This window comes from Lichenostomus cassidix, chromosome Z (genome assembly GCF_008360975.1).
Source record: "Lichenostomus cassidix isolate B80296 chromosome Z, HeHo_3.0, whole genome shotgun sequence".
Classification (NCBI taxonomy): domain Eukaryota; kingdom Metazoa; phylum Chordata; class Aves; order Passeriformes; family Meliphagidae; genus Lichenostomus; species Lichenostomus cassidix.
Window position 1 is genome coordinate 43,622,933 of NC_139511.1, and position 18,343 is coordinate 43,641,275.

General features: G+C 39.3%; 1 protein-coding gene across 4 annotated transcripts in view; it reads left to right on the forward strand.

Annotated features, from left to right (window-relative positions):
* The window catches only part of FREM1 (FRAS1 related extracellular matrix 1), a 65,402-nt gene that overhangs the window by 11,762 nt on the left and 35,297 nt on the right, over positions 1 to 18,343 (forward strand). For all 4 annotated transcript variants that reach the window (XR_014847114.1, XM_085043769.1, XM_085043767.1 and 1 more), the window contains exons 4-19: positions 101 to 402; positions 908 to 1,104; positions 1,763 to 2,086; positions 3,480 to 3,588; positions 5,326 to 5,457; positions 7,029 to 7,373; positions 8,033 to 8,175; positions 8,727 to 8,923; positions 10,065 to 10,155; positions 11,150 to 11,317; positions 11,868 to 12,076; positions 12,887 to 12,980; positions 13,363 to 13,615; positions 15,370 to 15,567; positions 16,782 to 16,967; positions 17,950 to 18,146. Coding sequence is in view for 3 of the 4 variants with exons in the window: in XM_085043769.1 (XP_084899895.1) it covers positions 101 to 402; positions 908 to 1,104; positions 1,763 to 2,086; positions 3,480 to 3,588; positions 5,326 to 5,457; positions 7,029 to 7,373; positions 8,033 to 8,175; positions 8,727 to 8,923; positions 10,065 to 10,155; positions 11,150 to 11,317; positions 11,868 to 12,076; positions 12,887 to 12,980; positions 13,363 to 13,615; positions 15,370 to 15,567; positions 16,782 to 16,967; positions 17,950 to 18,146 (3,145 nt within the window). In the remaining variant the exon portion in view is untranslated. The remainder of the gene's footprint in view (positions 1 to 100; positions 403 to 907; positions 1,105 to 1,762; positions 2,087 to 3,479; positions 3,589 to 5,325; positions 5,458 to 7,028; positions 7,374 to 8,032; positions 8,176 to 8,726; positions 8,924 to 10,064; positions 10,156 to 11,149; positions 11,318 to 11,867; positions 12,077 to 12,886; positions 12,981 to 13,362; positions 13,616 to 15,369; positions 15,568 to 16,781; positions 16,968 to 17,949; positions 18,147 to 18,343) is intronic.

The window sequence follows — 18,343 nt, forward strand, 5'->3', positions numbered from 1 at the left end:
GGGTTCAAGTAATTCAGTTAAAAAGATGAGGACACTGGTGAATTCACAAAGTATCAGAAATTGGGATGAAGCACAACTAATTTTCCTCTGTCACTTTCAGGTTTACAGAAACTGAAACATTTGTAGAAATATTCACCCTTCATGTGCAGTTACTTGAGCCAGACTGTAACATCATAAAAATGCGCTCCCATGCTTTGGAGGTCCCTGAATACTATGGTCTGTCCAGGGTGATTGACAAGAACGTCCTCACCTTTGATTATGACAGGAAGATAAACTTGGATTGCACCATTTCCATAATCTCTTCGGAAACCCACCTGCCTGCTCACGGCCAGCTTATCACCAGGAAAGTGCAGCAAGAGCAGCTTCGTCGAGATCAGCCAAGGAGCTTCTTCCCTGGCACTGGTATGACATGCTTTAGTTGTTTGCATTAATGTGTTCAAAGAGACCTAGCAGGTTAAGTCTGAAGCAGTGGGTTGTTTCAGACGTGCTGGGTAAGAGTGGGTCATGTGAAGTTTAATGAACAGCTTGAGCTATCATGGACATGAAAGGGACACGAAATTTTTGTGAGGCTCAATGCAGATCACAGATCTGGGTCAATAATTGCTTGATTGGATTCTGTTTCTGGTTCCTAGGTGTGGACTAGTGTGACAGCCAAGACTGTGAATGCCAAGACTCAGTAGAAAAAGCGCAGGTAGTGGTTGGAGGCAGCAACTAACCAAGACAACAAGGGAGGATGGAGTTGGAATATGTCAGCTGAAAATCCTGTAGGAGAAATTAAGTCAGGAAAGGGGCTGTAATTTCTCATCACACTGTCTCTCTCTCAGGGTTACTTTAGCTACATGGGCAGGTTCTCCACGTTGATTTCTGCTCTGGTATCTGTTTCACTATTGCTGTTGTTGGGTTACAGAGCGCAGCCTGGGCCAACAGTGCAGCAATGGGAGCTGTACACTGGGACTAGGAGTCATTCACAACAAAAAAATGAGCTGTGAAGAATTTCTGAGGATGGGGATTCAGTATCGACATCTTGACCCCCCCTCACCGGACACTGACTATATTCCTGTGAGGTTGGATCTCTCAGACAGCAGAAGCAAAACTCTGCACAAGGTAGACTTATATGCAAGTCTATAATGTCTGATCGTCATCCTGTTGTTTTTTATTTATTAATAAATGTTTTGCTCCTTTTCACAGTTAAATAGAGGTAGGGAGCCCTAAAGTTTGTTCAGTTCTTAGAACTTTGCCAGATAAGCAAAAAAAAGATATTCTCTCCATGCCTCTATGATTAAACAATTATGGTTACAGAAAAACAGCCCTGGTTGATTACTGTCAGATATAAGTAGTTTATCCTGACAGAAAAATTAATTCTGGCATAATTCCACAATTTTTATACAGCATGATCTACACTGACATCAACATATACAGTAATTAATACGTTAAGAGCTCTATAAACATATCCAGTTAATAATAATTAATGGCTTGTGCATATTTCTGTCAGATAAAGTTATTCATTAAGTTCACATCAAATTAAGTAAGTGGTTTCAGCCCCAAATTAAGGACACAAATAAGACTAGTGAACCTGAAAGTCAGATTCATGATGTCTCAATATTTACTTTAGGCATTTTCTAATTAAAATGTTTTAATTTTTCTTTTCAAAATAATTATTTCTTCAACATGTACCCCAATTTGCTATATGAAGCTAAAAGAAACTGAATATCTTTTTTTGCTTTACTCAGCCTTTTCAGTTGTCTCATTTTTTCTGTCGTAGACGGAGTATGCATGGCTCCCAGTTCAGATTAAAGGTGCTGTTCCCAACCAAATACCCAAAGCCGCCCCAGTGGCAAAGTTCATCCTGGAAGTAGATCAATTTATTTTAACCCCTATTACAACTGCAACCATTGATGCTGAAGACAATGAAACTCCAAAGTCCCTGCTTATATTCAACATTACCAAGCCACCTCCACAGGGCTTTATCACTCACCTATCTGACCACACAAAACCTGTTGGCTCCTTCACATGGAAAGATCTCAATGACATGCTCATTGCTTATCAGCCTCCAAATAACAGCCACACAGAGAGAAGGAATTATGAGGTAACAGTGGGATATGTGAATATTTGCTGTTTTTCATCTCTTTAAGATTAAGTAAGCTGGAAATGAATTTAATCGTATGTAATGGATATTTTTCAAGAACAAATGTTTCTAAAACTATATGTAGTGCAGGAGCAGAGGTAAAATATTTTACCTTTTTCTCCTATGACATATCACCCTAAGTATTTAACACAAAATAGATATTTATTGCTCACTATACAACAATTTCTTTGCACTGAAAACTTTTTAGTGCCTCTGACTGAGAAATTTCTAAACTGGACCGATTTTTTAATATGAGGAACACTGAAATAACAGTACTTGTAGATCTACCCAAGACCCTTTGGAAAGATCAATGGTGTTTTTTCCACACAGCTTTTATCCCTGTGTGATGTTACTGATCCCTGTGACCTGTGCAGAGGTCACACATTTAAAGTCATGAAAGATGGACCAGTTAAAGGTCAGGATTGCTATCTGGCCTTACAGCCTACCTACTGTGATAATGGTGATTTAGGGATAACAAAAAGGCACTCCCCACAGTTCCTGCTGAGAGTAATAGAAGCATGTCACTAACACAGGGAGCATGATGCAAATGATGAATGAGATCATGTTGCTGTCTGCAGGTTCATGAGTAAGTTATGAAATAACTGTGGGATAAGATACTTAAGGAATTATCCATCAAAGCAAAAAGGTTAGTACTAAAGTAATAAAACTGAAGAAACAGAAAAACAGAACCAGGTAAGCTGAGGAAAGGGTTGCCTGGAAAGCAGAACAGCACTAACAGAAACTGGTGCCTGATGCTGACAAGGCTTGTCTCCTTTTTCCCTTAGCTATCACATGAACCTCCTTTCCTTGTTTCTTTAGTGTGAGAACCAGACATCCTACCAAAATATCTGCTCCTTAAGTGCCTCGTCTCTGTCCTGCTTTCAGCATTGTTTGATTGCAGGTTCAAGAATTCCACAGTTCTGGAATTTCACAACTCAAGTGTTTGATAATTTCTTTTTAAAATTTTTTTTCCTATACTAGTGCATATACTTTCTATCATATTTGTTACTGGTCCTACAACTGTTAAAGGAGCAGGAAATGTCTCCTTCACTTTTTAATATTATTAATTAAAAAAAACTATATATTAATTGCTGAGTTAACTACCCCAAACAAAAAATGAAAATTCCTCACCCTACAAATTAAGTTTCACAGAATTCGCTGCTAAGAGAAAAGAAGGCAGATACTCAATTTAGTGCAGAACCTCCATGGCTCTTTTTAGAAGCTAAATCAAGCTTTGTTTTCTGACATATTTTCAGAAGCATGTAAGATCTCTCAGGAGAGAACGCACTATATGTGTTTCGAAGTACATTTGGTTTCCAGTTTTCAATAAGCAATTTATCTGTTTTTGCAACAGGTGGAGTTTGAGGTTCATGACTTCTACTTTGAAAGGAGTTTGCCAATCACTGTGCATCTTTCTATCAGAACAACAGATACAAATGCCCCTCGGGTTTCATGGAATACAGGTGAGATCTCGTATTCTAACTTAATTTTGCTACAGAATAAATAACATTTTCACACATGTATTTGACTAAGCTCTAAAATTCAGATTTACAGCTGGAGTCTAAGGATCATTAAACTGAAGGAACATAAATATATTTTTTCCCCTTTATCTATTTTGGAGCAAACGTTCCAACATCCTGAAAAAGATCTAATGTCTTAACTGGAATGAAAAATAAAGAAAAAATGGAGTTACAGGAAAACCAGGATTTATTTATACAGCATTGTCTTGAAAAATTAACTGTACATAAAAACATATAAATAATAAGGGCAAATATATGGTAGAACAGGAATAGTGGGGTAGCATGTGGGAAAGACCAAGGCTTGTTGGTATTGTTTAAAGTGGAACTGTCCAAAAAAGAGCAACTAGGAAAAGAGGGTGTGACATACCACCTGCCATTTAAAGCCTGAAAACCTTGCAGGGTTATGGCTAATTCAAGCAAATATATAATGTCTGCACTGGAAAGGCAACAGAGTCTCTCATCTAGAATGCATTGATATTTAATCATCAAAAGGAAAAGATATAAGATCAAGCATGCCTAGAAGATAACACCAGGGAAAGTGCAGTTTTCCTACAGTAGAAAAGGGAAGGATATGTACCTCATGTCTTCTAGAGAAACCCCACCTGAAGTGACTGTCTAAGTAAAATGAAGGAACACTGTCCTCTGTCATGAAGGCCAACATGTGTTTTTGAATGCAGACTCACTAAGGTAGCTAAATGCCCAGTTTCAGACAATGTGAGGTTTCAAGTGCAATGCTCCTGTTGGTGCAAATGTCCAGAAATGTGATTTATTAGATTATTAGATTATTAGATTATTGGATAACAGGGAATCAGATGTCAAGGCAACTTTCCTGCCTGACCTTCCAGATGCCCATCCCCGTTAGCCACACTTGCAGCACCCAAGAGTTTCACTGCTGGGATGGAAGTCCCTTCACAACAGGCAGCTCCAGTGACCCAGTGGATGTCCTGCTTGACTTCCTACACACATCACATGCACACTAGCAGACAAGTTTTCATTACTGGCTCGGTTTGGTTTTACTATATTGGCATTTGCTCCAATGATGGTACTTGTTCTTGCTGCTCATTGGGTCCTGCAGAGTCTCTGGGTGACCAGCTGCTCTCTGTGCCCTTTGTTAGACAAAGGGTCCATGCCCATCCATGGTTCTTTGCCTGGGTCTCCAGGTGTTTCCCCCCCACCCAAGGCACAATGTGCTCTAACACAGAGATATCTGCACTAGGTGTATTCTGCAACAACAAAATTGGTTATTTCTCTGAAAAAATTCCTTAAAGACAGCGAACTAATTCAGGTACGTAAGAAGCTGATGTCAGAATTTTAGGTGGCCTTAAAATCACAGCATCATAGAAGTATTAAGTTTGTAAAAGACCTCCAAAATTATCAAGTCCAACCTTCATCTGAATACCACCACGCCCACTAAACTATATCGTGAAGTGCCATATCTAAGTGTTTTTTGAACAGTTCCAGTAATGGTAATTCCATCACTGCTCTGAGGAGCGTGTATCAAAGATAAACTACTCTTTCAGTGAAGAAATTTTTCTCAAGATTCAATCTGAACCTTCACTGGAATGCCTTTTACATGTACATCTGTAGATAGAACTAAACAATTTTGGGGTTTTTTCCTGCCTGGAAACATCTTTAGAAGCATTAGATGCTGACAGTGACGTAACTCTCTGCTCTTTGCAGGTCTCAACCTCCTAGAGGGGCAGTCCCGACCCATCACGTGGCAACACTTCCAAATTGTAGACAATGATGATATCCAAAATGTTCGCTTGGTCACAGCTGACGGCTTACAGCATGGGCGGCTATCAGTGAGAGGTGGGTAGTTTCAACTCCAGAGGCTGGAAAAATCTCCTCCATAGTAACAAAACAGTTCTGCTCTCTCTGTTGACTGCCTTCCCCTGCTACAACCGTGCTAGGCTAGGGTATTAAAACAGAAAACTTCAAAAATTCAGTACTTATACCATTAATTTTCTAGCATATGTTTACATTCCAGAGGTTAAATTTTTACAAAATCAGCTATTCTTTCATTGAGAAGCACATTAGGAGAAACACAGTCAATACATTTTCAGTTCTTACATTTTTGCTTGCAGATGTTAAAGAATAATAATAAGTGATTTTGATTTGTTGGCAAACACATACAACATTTGGATATGGTCATTACTTACTGGCAGCTTTAAGGTTTATTTCAAATAGGGGCAATTAAATTAGACTTCTAACTCATTAACTTTCTGCATTATCAATATAGTTTTGATGTTTTGCTCTTCAGCCCGTGAGTTGCCACTGTGCTTGGGGAAAAGGTTACGTAATGGAAGTCACTCTGCTCGTGGCAGGGTGGGAATGTGCTGCCACTAGGAATGCTGGATTTTTTGACAGTTGAATGTGTTCATGTAAAATGCATAACCAAAAGACATAAAGCAACTATTTAAAGAAAAGGGAAAGGTGGTGTTTCAAATTTGGCAAACGTAGAAACTATTCAGAAGTAAATTTAAATTCAGGAAACTCCTGCCAAGTAGTGCAGTGTCTGCAAGATCATCCTCCTGCAAAGATACAGACAGGAACTGTGTGGTGTCAGCAGTGCTAGGTGGGCTCAGCCCCTGAGACAGTGCTAGGAACACTGTGCAGTCAGTCAGGACCCATCTCCTGGTGGCAGTCCTGTCCTTGAATACTGAGTTTGAGGGTTTCTGACTACCATGCCCCAGCCAGAGGTGGACTTTTCTTCTCCAGTGACTGTGCCTTATTCTATTTTATCTGTCCTCATAGGTGCATGTGAAGGAAAACATCATGCACAGTTTTTGGCAATTGCCTTTGTTTTGTAAAACCTTAGAGGAATGCGTTCCTTGGAGGCCCTGGGGAGATCATATCTTTTAACACCAGCTTGCAGTCCTTGAATCCTTTGACTTGCCTGAACATTTGTCCATATGCCTAACATTTCTAGTGAAGGAGAGGTATAAAATTGTCTTATTACAGACAATAACCTCAATATACCAAAACTCTCACAATCATTATATTTTACTTGCAATGAAACACTGATCTTTAATTATAAGGCCTATTTTCTTTGATGCTTAAAATGCATGTAAAATGTTCTCATAAGAAAGCAGGGGTTGAAATTAAAGTGGAAACAATAACAGTTAAAATTCTTGCTGTCTCCAGTTACCTGTAGTGATATTTGAAGGATTTTCTCTTTTGTCACAGTTGCAGATTCTGCATTCTTATTAACTCTTCCAACTCCTAGAAACATGGTTTTGGTAGGTGAAATTACATTTGATTTTTCTAGTTAGAAATACATTGTTTGTCTCTCTTCTTTAATAACCTTCATATTGGTGAAAAGATTCTCCTCTGGGCCAAACCACACATTTTTGATGTGTTTTCTTCCCTTTTTTTGACAGGAGGGAAAGGATTCATATTCACAGTCCCTGACATTCAGGCTGGAGTTGTTCACTACCACCACGATGACAGTGATTCTACTAAGGACTTTGTGGTATTTAGAATTTTTGATGGCACCCACAGTATTCGCCATAAGTTTCCAATAAATATCCTCCCTAAAGATGACAGCCCTCCATTTCTGATCACCAATGTGGTCATTGAAGTTCACGAGGGACAGACAATCCTGATTCAGGGCTCCATGCTTCATGCTTCCGACATGGATTCCAGTGATGATTACATACTCTTCAACATTACCAAGCCATCACAGGCTGGAGAAATCATGAAGAAACCAGGACCAAACTTGATAGGTAATGAAACATATCCACAAAAGAACACTTTTCTTTGTCCCCTCCTTTAAAAAATATGTTAAATGTTACAGTCAGACATCTTATTTTGGCTCAAGACAAATAATGGCAAATTTGGACTGGTTTCATTATAGTGTAAAACTGCATCACTAATTAATGTGATAGGATTACTGTACCTGTGCATACAATTAATCCCATCATTGTTCCATTCTGAGTCTATTTCCCTGCAGTACTTTTATCTGGAAAAAAAGTTGGGCTAGTTAGGGGTTAGTTTACATGCAAGGATCTGTGACAACTTCAGTGCTAATAGATGATGCTAACTATGCTAAAGGATAAGAAAACTCTCCTTCCATGTCACTACTCAGATATATCTGTGCTAGGCTGCAGAGACTGCTAGTCCTGCAAATTCTCTTCTGACTTCTCAACAGGGCTTTGCTGTGTTGCTTCATTTTTTGAATGATCTTTCAGTGACACGGAAAAGACGTCATTGGTGATATTCAGACAATGTGGAAGACGAGAGATCATTTCAAAGGACTTGCTCCAGTTAGGGTGAAAAAGAGGACATTATACTTCCCCAGTTACTTGCACAGCTAATGCATAGTTGTAATGTAGTATTAAAATCATGGAATGTTCAACAGAAGATGTATTTTTCAATTCAACAGGGTATTCTGTCAACAGTTTTCTTCAGAGGGATCTATTTAATGGAATAATTTATTATCATCATTTGGGAGGAGAAGTATTTGAAGATTCCCTTGAGTTTGTGCTATGTGATAGCCATGACCCTCCAAATCTCTCAGATCCACAGGTATGAAACTGAAACATCTTTGGCTATCTCCTGTATTTTTTCTTCTAATGGCTGACATCTTACATGTTCTGGCAGGCTTTCAAATAAAAGTGATATACATTTTTTCTGATGACAGTCATCACCACAGTGTTCTTCAGGGTTATTGCTTGTTCTTGCTTTCAATGGGGTAGTTCTCCCCTTGGCTGCAGAGAGATAAGTCCATTGAAAACACTTTTTCCTACACTATAAAATGAAATGTTGAAAACAAATTGTATTTGGAGACAATACAAACAACCCTCCTGAAGTCAACTGAGAATAGACTATTTTTCTCATGCAAGAGTCTAACATACTCTATTTAATTTGCACTTAAATTAAAGGGAAACTGCTAAGATTCAAAAGCTTTGAATTTAACTGTTATATATGTCCATTACGCATGTGTTGATGATATGGCATGATGGCCACATCCTGTATCTCATATTCCAGTGATCCACTTGTTTCTGTGTGCATGTTGGTAAACAGCTACTCTCTTAATGAGAGAAATGGCTGCTGATTCTCTGTCTCCCCACTTTCAGGTGCTGATGGTGCACATTATCCCTGTGGATGACCAGCTACCCAGAGAAGCTCCGGGAGTGACCCGTCACCTGGTGGTTAAGGAGACTGAGATTTCTCACCTAACTAAGAAACATCTCCACTTCATAGATGTGGAAGAGCAAGACAGGGAGCTCACATACACCATAACCACTTCCCCATTTTTCCCTTGCACCCATGGGTAGGTGCAGCCTGACATACCTGCAACCTTTCAGGTGGGAGAGAGGAGCAGCCTCAGTGGCATTTACATGCTTGTTCTTCAAGTTCTTCTTCTGTTTGCTGAAAGTGCAGGTGACAATAGCTGGATGCAGCTCTCCTGCCGATGATTAAGGGTGAGCTAGAGCCTAAAGAAACAGAGTAATACCCAGAGTAATAAAAAAGAAATATGTTATAGTTTAACAAGAACAAAGAAGCAGGAAATAATGTGAAATATTTTCCTTCCTTTTGTTTGATATGCATTTTACACTGACTTGTGGGATCCTGTAGAGCCTCGAGCACAAGTCACAGGAGCTCTCCCAACAGTTAGAATGGGGCTGACCTCTGCTTGCCCCAGACTGAGAAGATGAGGTCCTACAGCTTTTTCAAGGATATGTATCAAGCACTCCTGATGTGGACTGGGCAGCTGCAGGGCAGAAAACAGGCAGAACAGGCTGTGGGGGCAATAAGGGTGTGGCATGAATGGGTGTAGTATCAGTTTACATCACTGGTGCTGTAATCTCATTAGAGCAACAATCTGCTAAATGAAAAGTTTAAAATCCAGACATTGTATGGTTTAACCTGAAGATAAACACTTTCAATTTTGACCTCATGCAGCAGAGGACCATTACATAGCTGGGGAAGGAGGACACAGGAGGTTTCCCTGTTCAGTCAAACAGCCACCTGGTTATCCAGTTTGCTGGTTACTGCTGCTGGAAAGATGGGTTGCTGGAAGTTGTTTAATGTCAGAGTTTGTAAGAAGCATGAAACCAGAAATAATTAATTTTTTTTACTTAAATGCAGATGTGCAGGTAGTAAGCATATGATGGACAAGACTTGCAGGTGGTCTGCTATCTGGGGTGTGTAGAGACACAATTGCAGCAATTCCAGAGCTTGCTTATAAGTTATAACATGGTTTTTCATGATCATCCTGAAAAGTATTTCTTGTGGTCAGTTTACTGTGATAATGTTTAAATGGATAACAACAACGGAAGAAAGGAAAATGTTTTTCCTTTCAATGCAGTTAGAATCTGAAGGTAATTTGAAATGCAAGATTGAGCTAAGTGACTGTTTTTCTTGTTCTTTGGTATTGCTAGCCAAGATATGACATATGTATTTTTGCGTAGCTACTCAGATGCTGGGAAGCTGTTTATGGTGGACACAATCCCCAAATTGGTCAAGGATCCTGCTGCTCTTGCACTGCGGTCATTTACTCAGGTTTGTTATGTTACCTGATACCATAATGAGTTCTAAACAATTTTCAAAAGTTGTAAGTGTACAGCTTTTTTTTTGACAGGAAAACAAGATGAGAAAACTGAGGAGTAGTACTATCACAAGCTCTGCTTAAGAAGCTCAAAATTCTATTATTCCAATATCAGGTTTTAAAACAATTTTCTATTATGGTTCAGTTTTGCAATATGTAAACATAACTGTCCTAAAACCAGAAGGGGTGACAGTTGCTTGGGTAGGCTGAATTTGGCTTCACATGATGTAAGAGGAAGGGAAAAGTACACAAAATGTGGAAATGAGACCTTGAACAGTGTCTCCACCTGTAGATGTGGAACAGGATGGACCAGTCTGGAACACATTTTTTTCATGATTTTGTAGTTCAGTTTTCTTGCTTTTGTGGTTTGACAAATATTACTAAAGTGCCCTGTCTCATATCCTGCTGTATGTTTAAAGTTCCATAATGATCATTGCGGTACTGTAATGGGAGCTCTGAGCCCACAGATTCTAAACCATGTGCTTAATATGGGTATCTGGATGCAGGATTTTGGTGGTTCTATCACCAGCCTGTCCTCGCCTTGGAACACAGGACTTGCAGTTAGTATTAACATTGATGAGTGCAAATTCAGCTGCTATGGGAGATGTTAGATTTATGAATTGTTTCTTTTAAAGTCGCAGTTAGAAAAGGTCCTCAGACCAACATTTTTAAAGAAGCTCAGGTCATCACCTCTGCTATGACTTATAAACCATATCTGTAGGTTTTGCTACAGGTTTGAGTATTTGAACCCATACTCGCCTAATTTGTAGCTCAAGATGAATTTAATCAAGGTTTGGCTAGTAGCTAAAGAGTACATGCAAAATTTCTGGAATTATTTTTTGTGGCTGGCATAACACCGAACCAGGGGATGATAGAGGTCTCTAATATAATGGATTATAGGTACCCCCATTATCTCCTCATACATGCACCCCTCTTCTCTTTTTGTAGCATGCTGTGAACTATATGAAAGTTGCTTACATGCCACCACTGCAGGACATTGGACCTGAACCTCAGCAAGTCCAGTTTATTTTTTCCGTCACCAATCAACATGGAGGCACTTTGTATGGGATCTGCTTCAATATTACAATTCTTCCTGTGGACAATCAAGCTCCAGAGGTAGGGTGGTGGTGAAAGTGAGAAAGAAGGACTTGGAAATTACTTTGGGTAGAAACAGAAATGCAGAGCAATATTCTGATTTTACTGAAATAAAAAATAAATATTCCATGGGATCAAGGTTTCAGTGTACATAGCTTGTACATTGCACATAGCTTGTATTAGGATGAAAGTGGAAGGTAAAGTCTGGTGAGTGTGCAGTGTGATTTTTTTGTGCTAAGTAAGCTGAGGACTACCTTTGGCATCTGTGTATCTGTTCAAAACATGTATGTCGCATCTTGGTTAGCAAAACTGCATCTCTATACTTCGAGTTGCTTATCGTCTTAGAGGTCAGAAGCCTCCATGAATAGGATGAGAACTGGGATGTATATATTATGGCCCACAGTTGGTAATTTCCTTAGGTTTTTCTAACAAAGCAGAAAGGAAAATCCGTTGGCATTTTGGTTTTTAAGGTGTTACACATCCTGATATCAGAGCAAATGGGAATTAGCCTGTTTGGGGTGTGTTTGGAGGTGCGACAGAAAAGAGAGCTCAGCATTTCTCCTCCCTGCAGGTTTTTACAAGCCCTTTGAGAGTGGAAGAGGGTGGCATGACCCATGTTACAGAGGGACACATTCGCATTTCTGACTTGGACACAAAACGAGAGCATCTCTTCCTGCTCCTGCGGAGGCAGCCGCAGCATGGGGTGGTGGAGCTGGATGGCATTCCCATGAATGGAGGTGACAGGCTCTCCTGTGGGGACCTGCATGCCCTGGCAGTCAGGTTAGAAGAGTGGTGGCTGTCTTTTTTGGTGATCACAGCTCTCAGTTGAATGAGCTAAAGTCAGTAGCAAGTGGTGCAAGGTGCAGAGGCTAGCAGTGTTCACCTTAGCTCTGCCAGTGCTGCCACAGGCCAAGATTGCTGGCTGAGCTTTGGGATTGCAATGTTATCATGAAATGAGCTGTTGCGTGGCCAGGAAATGGAAGTTAGCAGCTGTGCCTGCTGCAGATAGGTTTTTCTACAAAGCACTGCCCCATGCAGGTAAGGAGACAAATTCTGTGTTCAGCCATGCAGTTCCTGTGAAGAAGGCACTGGCTGCCAGCTTTTTTCTTTTAATGAAGTTGTGTGTTTATTAAACTTGGCTAGTTTTCAAGAAAACTTGTGTTCACACTGATTAATATAGAGATGAAAATTTTCCTTCTTTATTTGTGGCAAGAACAAAACACGACACATGCATGCAGAGTTAGAGCTCCCTGGCTCTATTTCCATCTGTTGGAAAGTAGGTATCTTCCACAGCGATGATGTACATGTTTAGTAAACACCTCACAAGCAGCTAGGACACAGATGACAAAGCCTTAGGGAAACCTTATTCCTGACTGAGATATGTTTTACTATCAGGGTTTTCTTCTTGTAGAAGACCCCAAAAGCCCTTTGGAGACACTCTGATCCAGAATCAGCAGTCTTAGGTGGACACCCTTACATAGGGAGCAGCTTTTTTTACTGGGTGAGATACACATTGTAGAGCAGGACCAAAAAGCACGGGTTCTTTTTTTCTGTCAGAAATCTATGTAGCTCTATAATCTTTTTTCACAGATACCATCATGATGGCTCTGAGACTCTCACTGATGATGTTTTCTTTGCAGCCACAGATGGCATCCACTTTGTAGAGTTCATCCTGCAGGTCAAGGTCAGTGTGTTGCATGTTTCTGAGAGCAACTGTCTGTGTAGAGGCAAAGGGTTCAAAGCCTGACTTATGAAAGTGTTTGCATTACCTTGGAAACTGGAAGATGATGTATGTGTTAGGCTTCCTTTTCAACCCTAGGTTTCAGGTTCATGTGGCAAATTTAAGAGGAGCTTTGACATGCAGTTGGTACTTAATAATTATCTAGTTCGGCTTAGTTATGTCTTTTTATTTTTAATTCAGCTGGTTTCTTTTTGCTCACAGTGAAACTCAATGTGTTCTGACACTGACACCATGCTGTTAGTCTGGGCTGCAAAGCAGTGTATTGAAACAACTGGCTTCCACTGAAATAGACAATAAAAAAATCTTAAATTATTTTTCTGATTAGGTGTTGCCTGTGAATGATGAGCTACCTGTTATGCAAACAGGCCTTGTTCCTGTGCTTCACTGCCTGGAGGGTGAAGAAGTGGTCCTCTCCTCGGAGTATATTTATGCCACAGATGCAGACAGCGATGACATGAAACTGATGTTCATGCTGGCCCACCAGCCCTACCATGGGGTAGTGAGGAAAGCTGGCATTGCTGTGGACCGTTTCTCCCAAGCTGATGTCATCGCTGGATTAGTCACATACAAGCACACTAGTAAGTGAGCTAAGGACAGAGTTAGACTGGAAGGTGGTCAGAGATTTATTAGTAAAAAATCTTAACCTGGATCGATGCCTTTGCAGGAGTCCAGCAGGAACTTCTGAGAAACCATGTGTTATGACTAGGGAAAAAAAGAAACTGCCTCTAAAAAGAAGGGCTGATGATAGACAACTACCATGTGTTTTAATATGTTCTCCAAATCCCTACTTGAATTGAAAAATGTATTTGAACAACTACATGAAAGCATCATAATCCTGGAGGAACTCTTTCACTATTGCTGACAAAATATCTTGGGCTTTTTGGACAAAATTATTATTTAGTTAGGTACAAACCAGAGTATTTTTATGGGTTTCAGGACAGTAAGAAAACCCTTTGGTACTTCTTGCTTGCCTCTCCAATCTAGAAGGATATCTACTTTTGGACAGTTCATAGTCTTTTCATAGCACAAGATAAATGATGTTCTGATCTTCATGAGAAACACAATGCTAAAAAGATGTTATCTTTTTATTGTTAGTACCTTCCCCATTAATGGCAGGAATCGAGGGCTGGTTAACTCTCTTTCTTAAGGAATTTTATCTTTCCTTAGGATTAAAGGGGTTTTCTTTCTACGTCTCTGAACGACAGCTTTAGTCTTATTTTTTTTTCTATGATTCTGGTTTTCCATAATTTTGTGTTAGCATGAAGAATAGATGCAATATTTTCAAGCTTGACACTGCCTAAATGAACAGCTGGTATTTGAAAAGGAAGTACTTAATTGTGGCTACCAACAAAATCTTCTGCATCTTAAAGATATCATGAACTGTATTTCAATGATAATATTTTGCAGGGTCAATGAAGTTTTACGTTCAAGGGTGTAGTATTTCTGTTTTTAATCCCCAAATTTCTATACATTAAATGTGCAGCCAGTAGGTATCGCAAGAGAGTCTGGGAGTCACTCAAAGCCTTTCCTTTGCAGGCAGCTTATTAATAATACCTTGCAGCAGTGTAGGACACAGGCTGCTAGAGGTTCTCACAGCTGGAGTACTCTGAGTCACAGATGCTTCTTGCAAGTGGTGTAAGTTCTCAGTCCTGTATCAGCCCACATTTTAAATGTAATTGTATATAGGCATAATATACAGTACAGTAATAAAGTACAGCAATAAAATGCAGCCCTTGTTATGGTCCAGTGTGTCAGGATAAGAAGCATACAGGGACACATGCATTACTTGGTATATAAAAGAGATTTCTTTTGGAAGAGCATGGATATTACCATTTGTCATAGAGAAATGTATACATAAAATAAAGATTTTCTTACATTCCTTGAAGAGTGCAGAAAAGGCCACTTTTTCTACACAATACACATTTTGTACATACCTCAGTGCACAAAGAACAGAATAATGAGGACTATTAGCCATTGTATTACAATGTAACATGATATAACAAATAATAGTAACAACAAATAATAATTTAAATAATAACATTTATAACAATTATAGCATTATATTAGTTAGTATTGTAGCAATACTAACACTTTTTTCTATACCTTCTTATTATAGCAGAGAAATGAGTTGGTTAAAATTGATTACAAACAAAAAACCAAATCTCTAACCAAACAGCACCCCCACCAGCCAGAAGTAAGAATTCCAGTAATTTTGCTGCTGCTTTCTTTTCCTTCTGACTTTGGATACTGAAAACTGTCCTTGCAGGATAAAGACTAGTCTTCGTGAAGTTTTGGTAAAACATTTCTTCTAAACTGCAATATTTTTTCCCAGGTGGGGAGATTGGCATGACTCCTTCCATTGAGATCTTAACCTTAATTGTCTCTGATGGTGAGGCTAGCCCAGATGTGAAGGACTGCTGTTATGATGTACCTCCTCCTCCTCCAGTTTCACGCCATGATCCATTTCCTGTTTATGACCTTAACATCACTGTACTTCCAGTGGACAACCAGCCTCCATCAATTGCAACTGGTGAAACCTTCCTCTCTCTATGGCATCATAAAGTGGGGTACACAGTACTGTAATGGCTAAAGATTCAGGGTGGCTTTCTTGTTGTTTGATTTTTAGCATTAGAAACAGTAAGTTAAGATCAGCATACAAAAGTTTTGGATCAGAATTTCCATCAATTTTATTTTATTTTGCTAGTACAGTGTAAACATCCAATCCAGCTGCCACTGCAAGTATGAGTTTGTTGCTCTTTGGCTGCATATTTAAAGCATGTGATTAGAGATGAGAGTGCTCATATCTGCTCTCCTCCATGTCTACATGCCTATTGCTACATATGTAAGCTAGGTCTAGGTAAAAGTGATCAATATCTTGTCTCTGAACTGAACTCAGGGCCCAAAAGATGTCAGGTCTATGCAGAGCAAAAGCATAAACATAAATGTAAATATTCATATACCTTTGCTTGTAGAGTACAAACCAGAAATTTGGGCATTTCATGGAGGGAGAGAATCATTACTACCTATATTACCTATATTTAATTCCTCAAACAAGTAAAGAAAAAGGCTATACATTAATAAATATGAATCCACATTTTCACAAATACTCTTCAGAATTAAAAAACTCATGTATAATGGAAATAGAGTTGTTAAGTACGTCTGGTCCAACAACAGCCCATTGTGTGAAATCTCTGTTGATTTCCTGGGCTTTGGATGTGGTCTGTGGTATACATATTAAAAGTATGTTTCCCATATGCTCGTGTCTTTCAATGTCATTTGTTTGTAAGTATCAGGTATATGTTATGTATCTCAGAGAATATTTAAGCATATGTATGAGTAGTTTTGTAATTTGCAGGCGCTCACCCAAGTAATGTTCTGGAAATGAAGCATTGTCCCAGCAGGGAAATTAGGCGGTGATGCATGCAAAATTGCTCATTATGGGCAATTCTTAACAGCTCTCATGTAATTAATGCTCTGACAAACAGAGGTAACAACTGTTTTTGGGCACTATATAAACTTTACATCATAACCTACCAGCAAAATAATTTCATGATCCCTTTCTTCTCTACTTTGATGACAAAAGCAGAGATCTCGGTGAAAGCAGAGAAGAAAACATTGAAACAAAATCCCTCAGTAATTCAGTATTTGCTGTATTTTCCCCCTTAAGTTAGTATTTCCATTCTTGTTAACAAAAACAACAGTAAAATGAGCTCAAGACCAATAATGCTTGTTTTTTGTGTGCAGGTGCAAGACTTGTGGTGGAGGAGGGCTCCTCAGTAGCCCTTACCTCCAACCATTTGTTTGCCACTGACCCTGACACCTCTGCAGAGGGCTTAGAGTTTGTGTTGGTTTCTCCTCCCCAGTTTGGTTACATAGAAAACATACTGCCTTCTCCTGGGTTTGAGAAAAGCAACATTGGAATAAGTACAGGTAAGTCTTAACAATTTACGATAATGAAGCAGATTAAATACAGAGGGCTTGTGGAGGGCTCTGCAGTGGGCTCTGGAGGTGCAGATGCAGGTGTGGGCATTAATACGGGCTTATTGAGGAGGCAGGAGCTGGCAAATGAAGAGCAGTGGGACTTTGTGAGAGGAGTTTAAAGGGAGACTGAAGCCCGCAAATGTGAAGAATTGGCACTTGAAGTAAACAAGGCAATCCATTTTTTAAACATTCCAGCTGCGATCTATTAGAAGTCATGATATGAGACATTAATCTGCTCTCCCTGCCTTCCTCTTCACTCCCTCATGACAGGCTCCAGCGTCCCTTCACATGCAGTAAAATGCAATAGTCTGGGTGCAACATTAGTTCCCAAGGCAAGGTTACAAAAGTGATATAGATAGTGCTTGACTTTGACAGTGACTTCCCTTGTCCACTTTCAAACCATGTAAGGCAGATTCACCCCCAGCAGAACACATTATGACATGCTTTGTAATTCTACCAGCTTTTACCAGCTAGAAACCTGCAATCACTGCATGTTTAAGTTCTCATTTCCGTGGACTGTCAGTCAAATAACAGTGTAATTAAAATAATATAATCATAAAATCATTTAGCTTGTGAAAAACCATCAAGTCCAACCATTAACCTAGCATTATGAAGGAATCTTGGACCTCAGGTCTTTTTCTATCTGTTTTTTGAGTTGGTTTTATTGGGCTCAGTTTTGCAGAATGAACTGAAAAGTGTGAAGCGTCACAGTCCCACTAGTACCAGACTGATGCATTTTTATTTCAGGGGAAAGGCTTTTGTCCTGCAGTAATACGTGCAGTATAACTCTCACAGCCAAAAAATGACAGAAAACTTAAAAATTTCAAGTTAATTATTCTTTGAAAAGAAACATAGTTTTTTTCTAAATGATGTGTTAGACTAGAAGGCACAAAAATATTGTCCTAACTAATTTTCTCTTTAAAATCTGTAGGTTCATTTCAGCTGAAGCACCTGAAAGCCATGAATATAAACTATGTTCAAGCTAGGCACATGCAAATGGAGCCAACAGCAGACAAGTTTGTACTTTACGTCACTGATGGATTGCATCGTTCAGCAGAGACTCCATTTTTTGTACTAATCAGCCCAACCAATGATGAAATTCCAGAATTCATAGCCAGGAATATTACTGTAAGGAAACAAGCAAAATGCCTGTCATGAAATTACTTTAACCAGAAAACAATCTTCAGTATAAATAAGAATGTAAATAAGAACATAGTCCTGATACCTGCTCCTATGCACCTTTTCCTTACTTTGTGTAGTTCAACCTAGTTCAGGAAACAGCCCAGTGAAATGTCATGTAAACATGTGAGACAGTGGGATAGGAG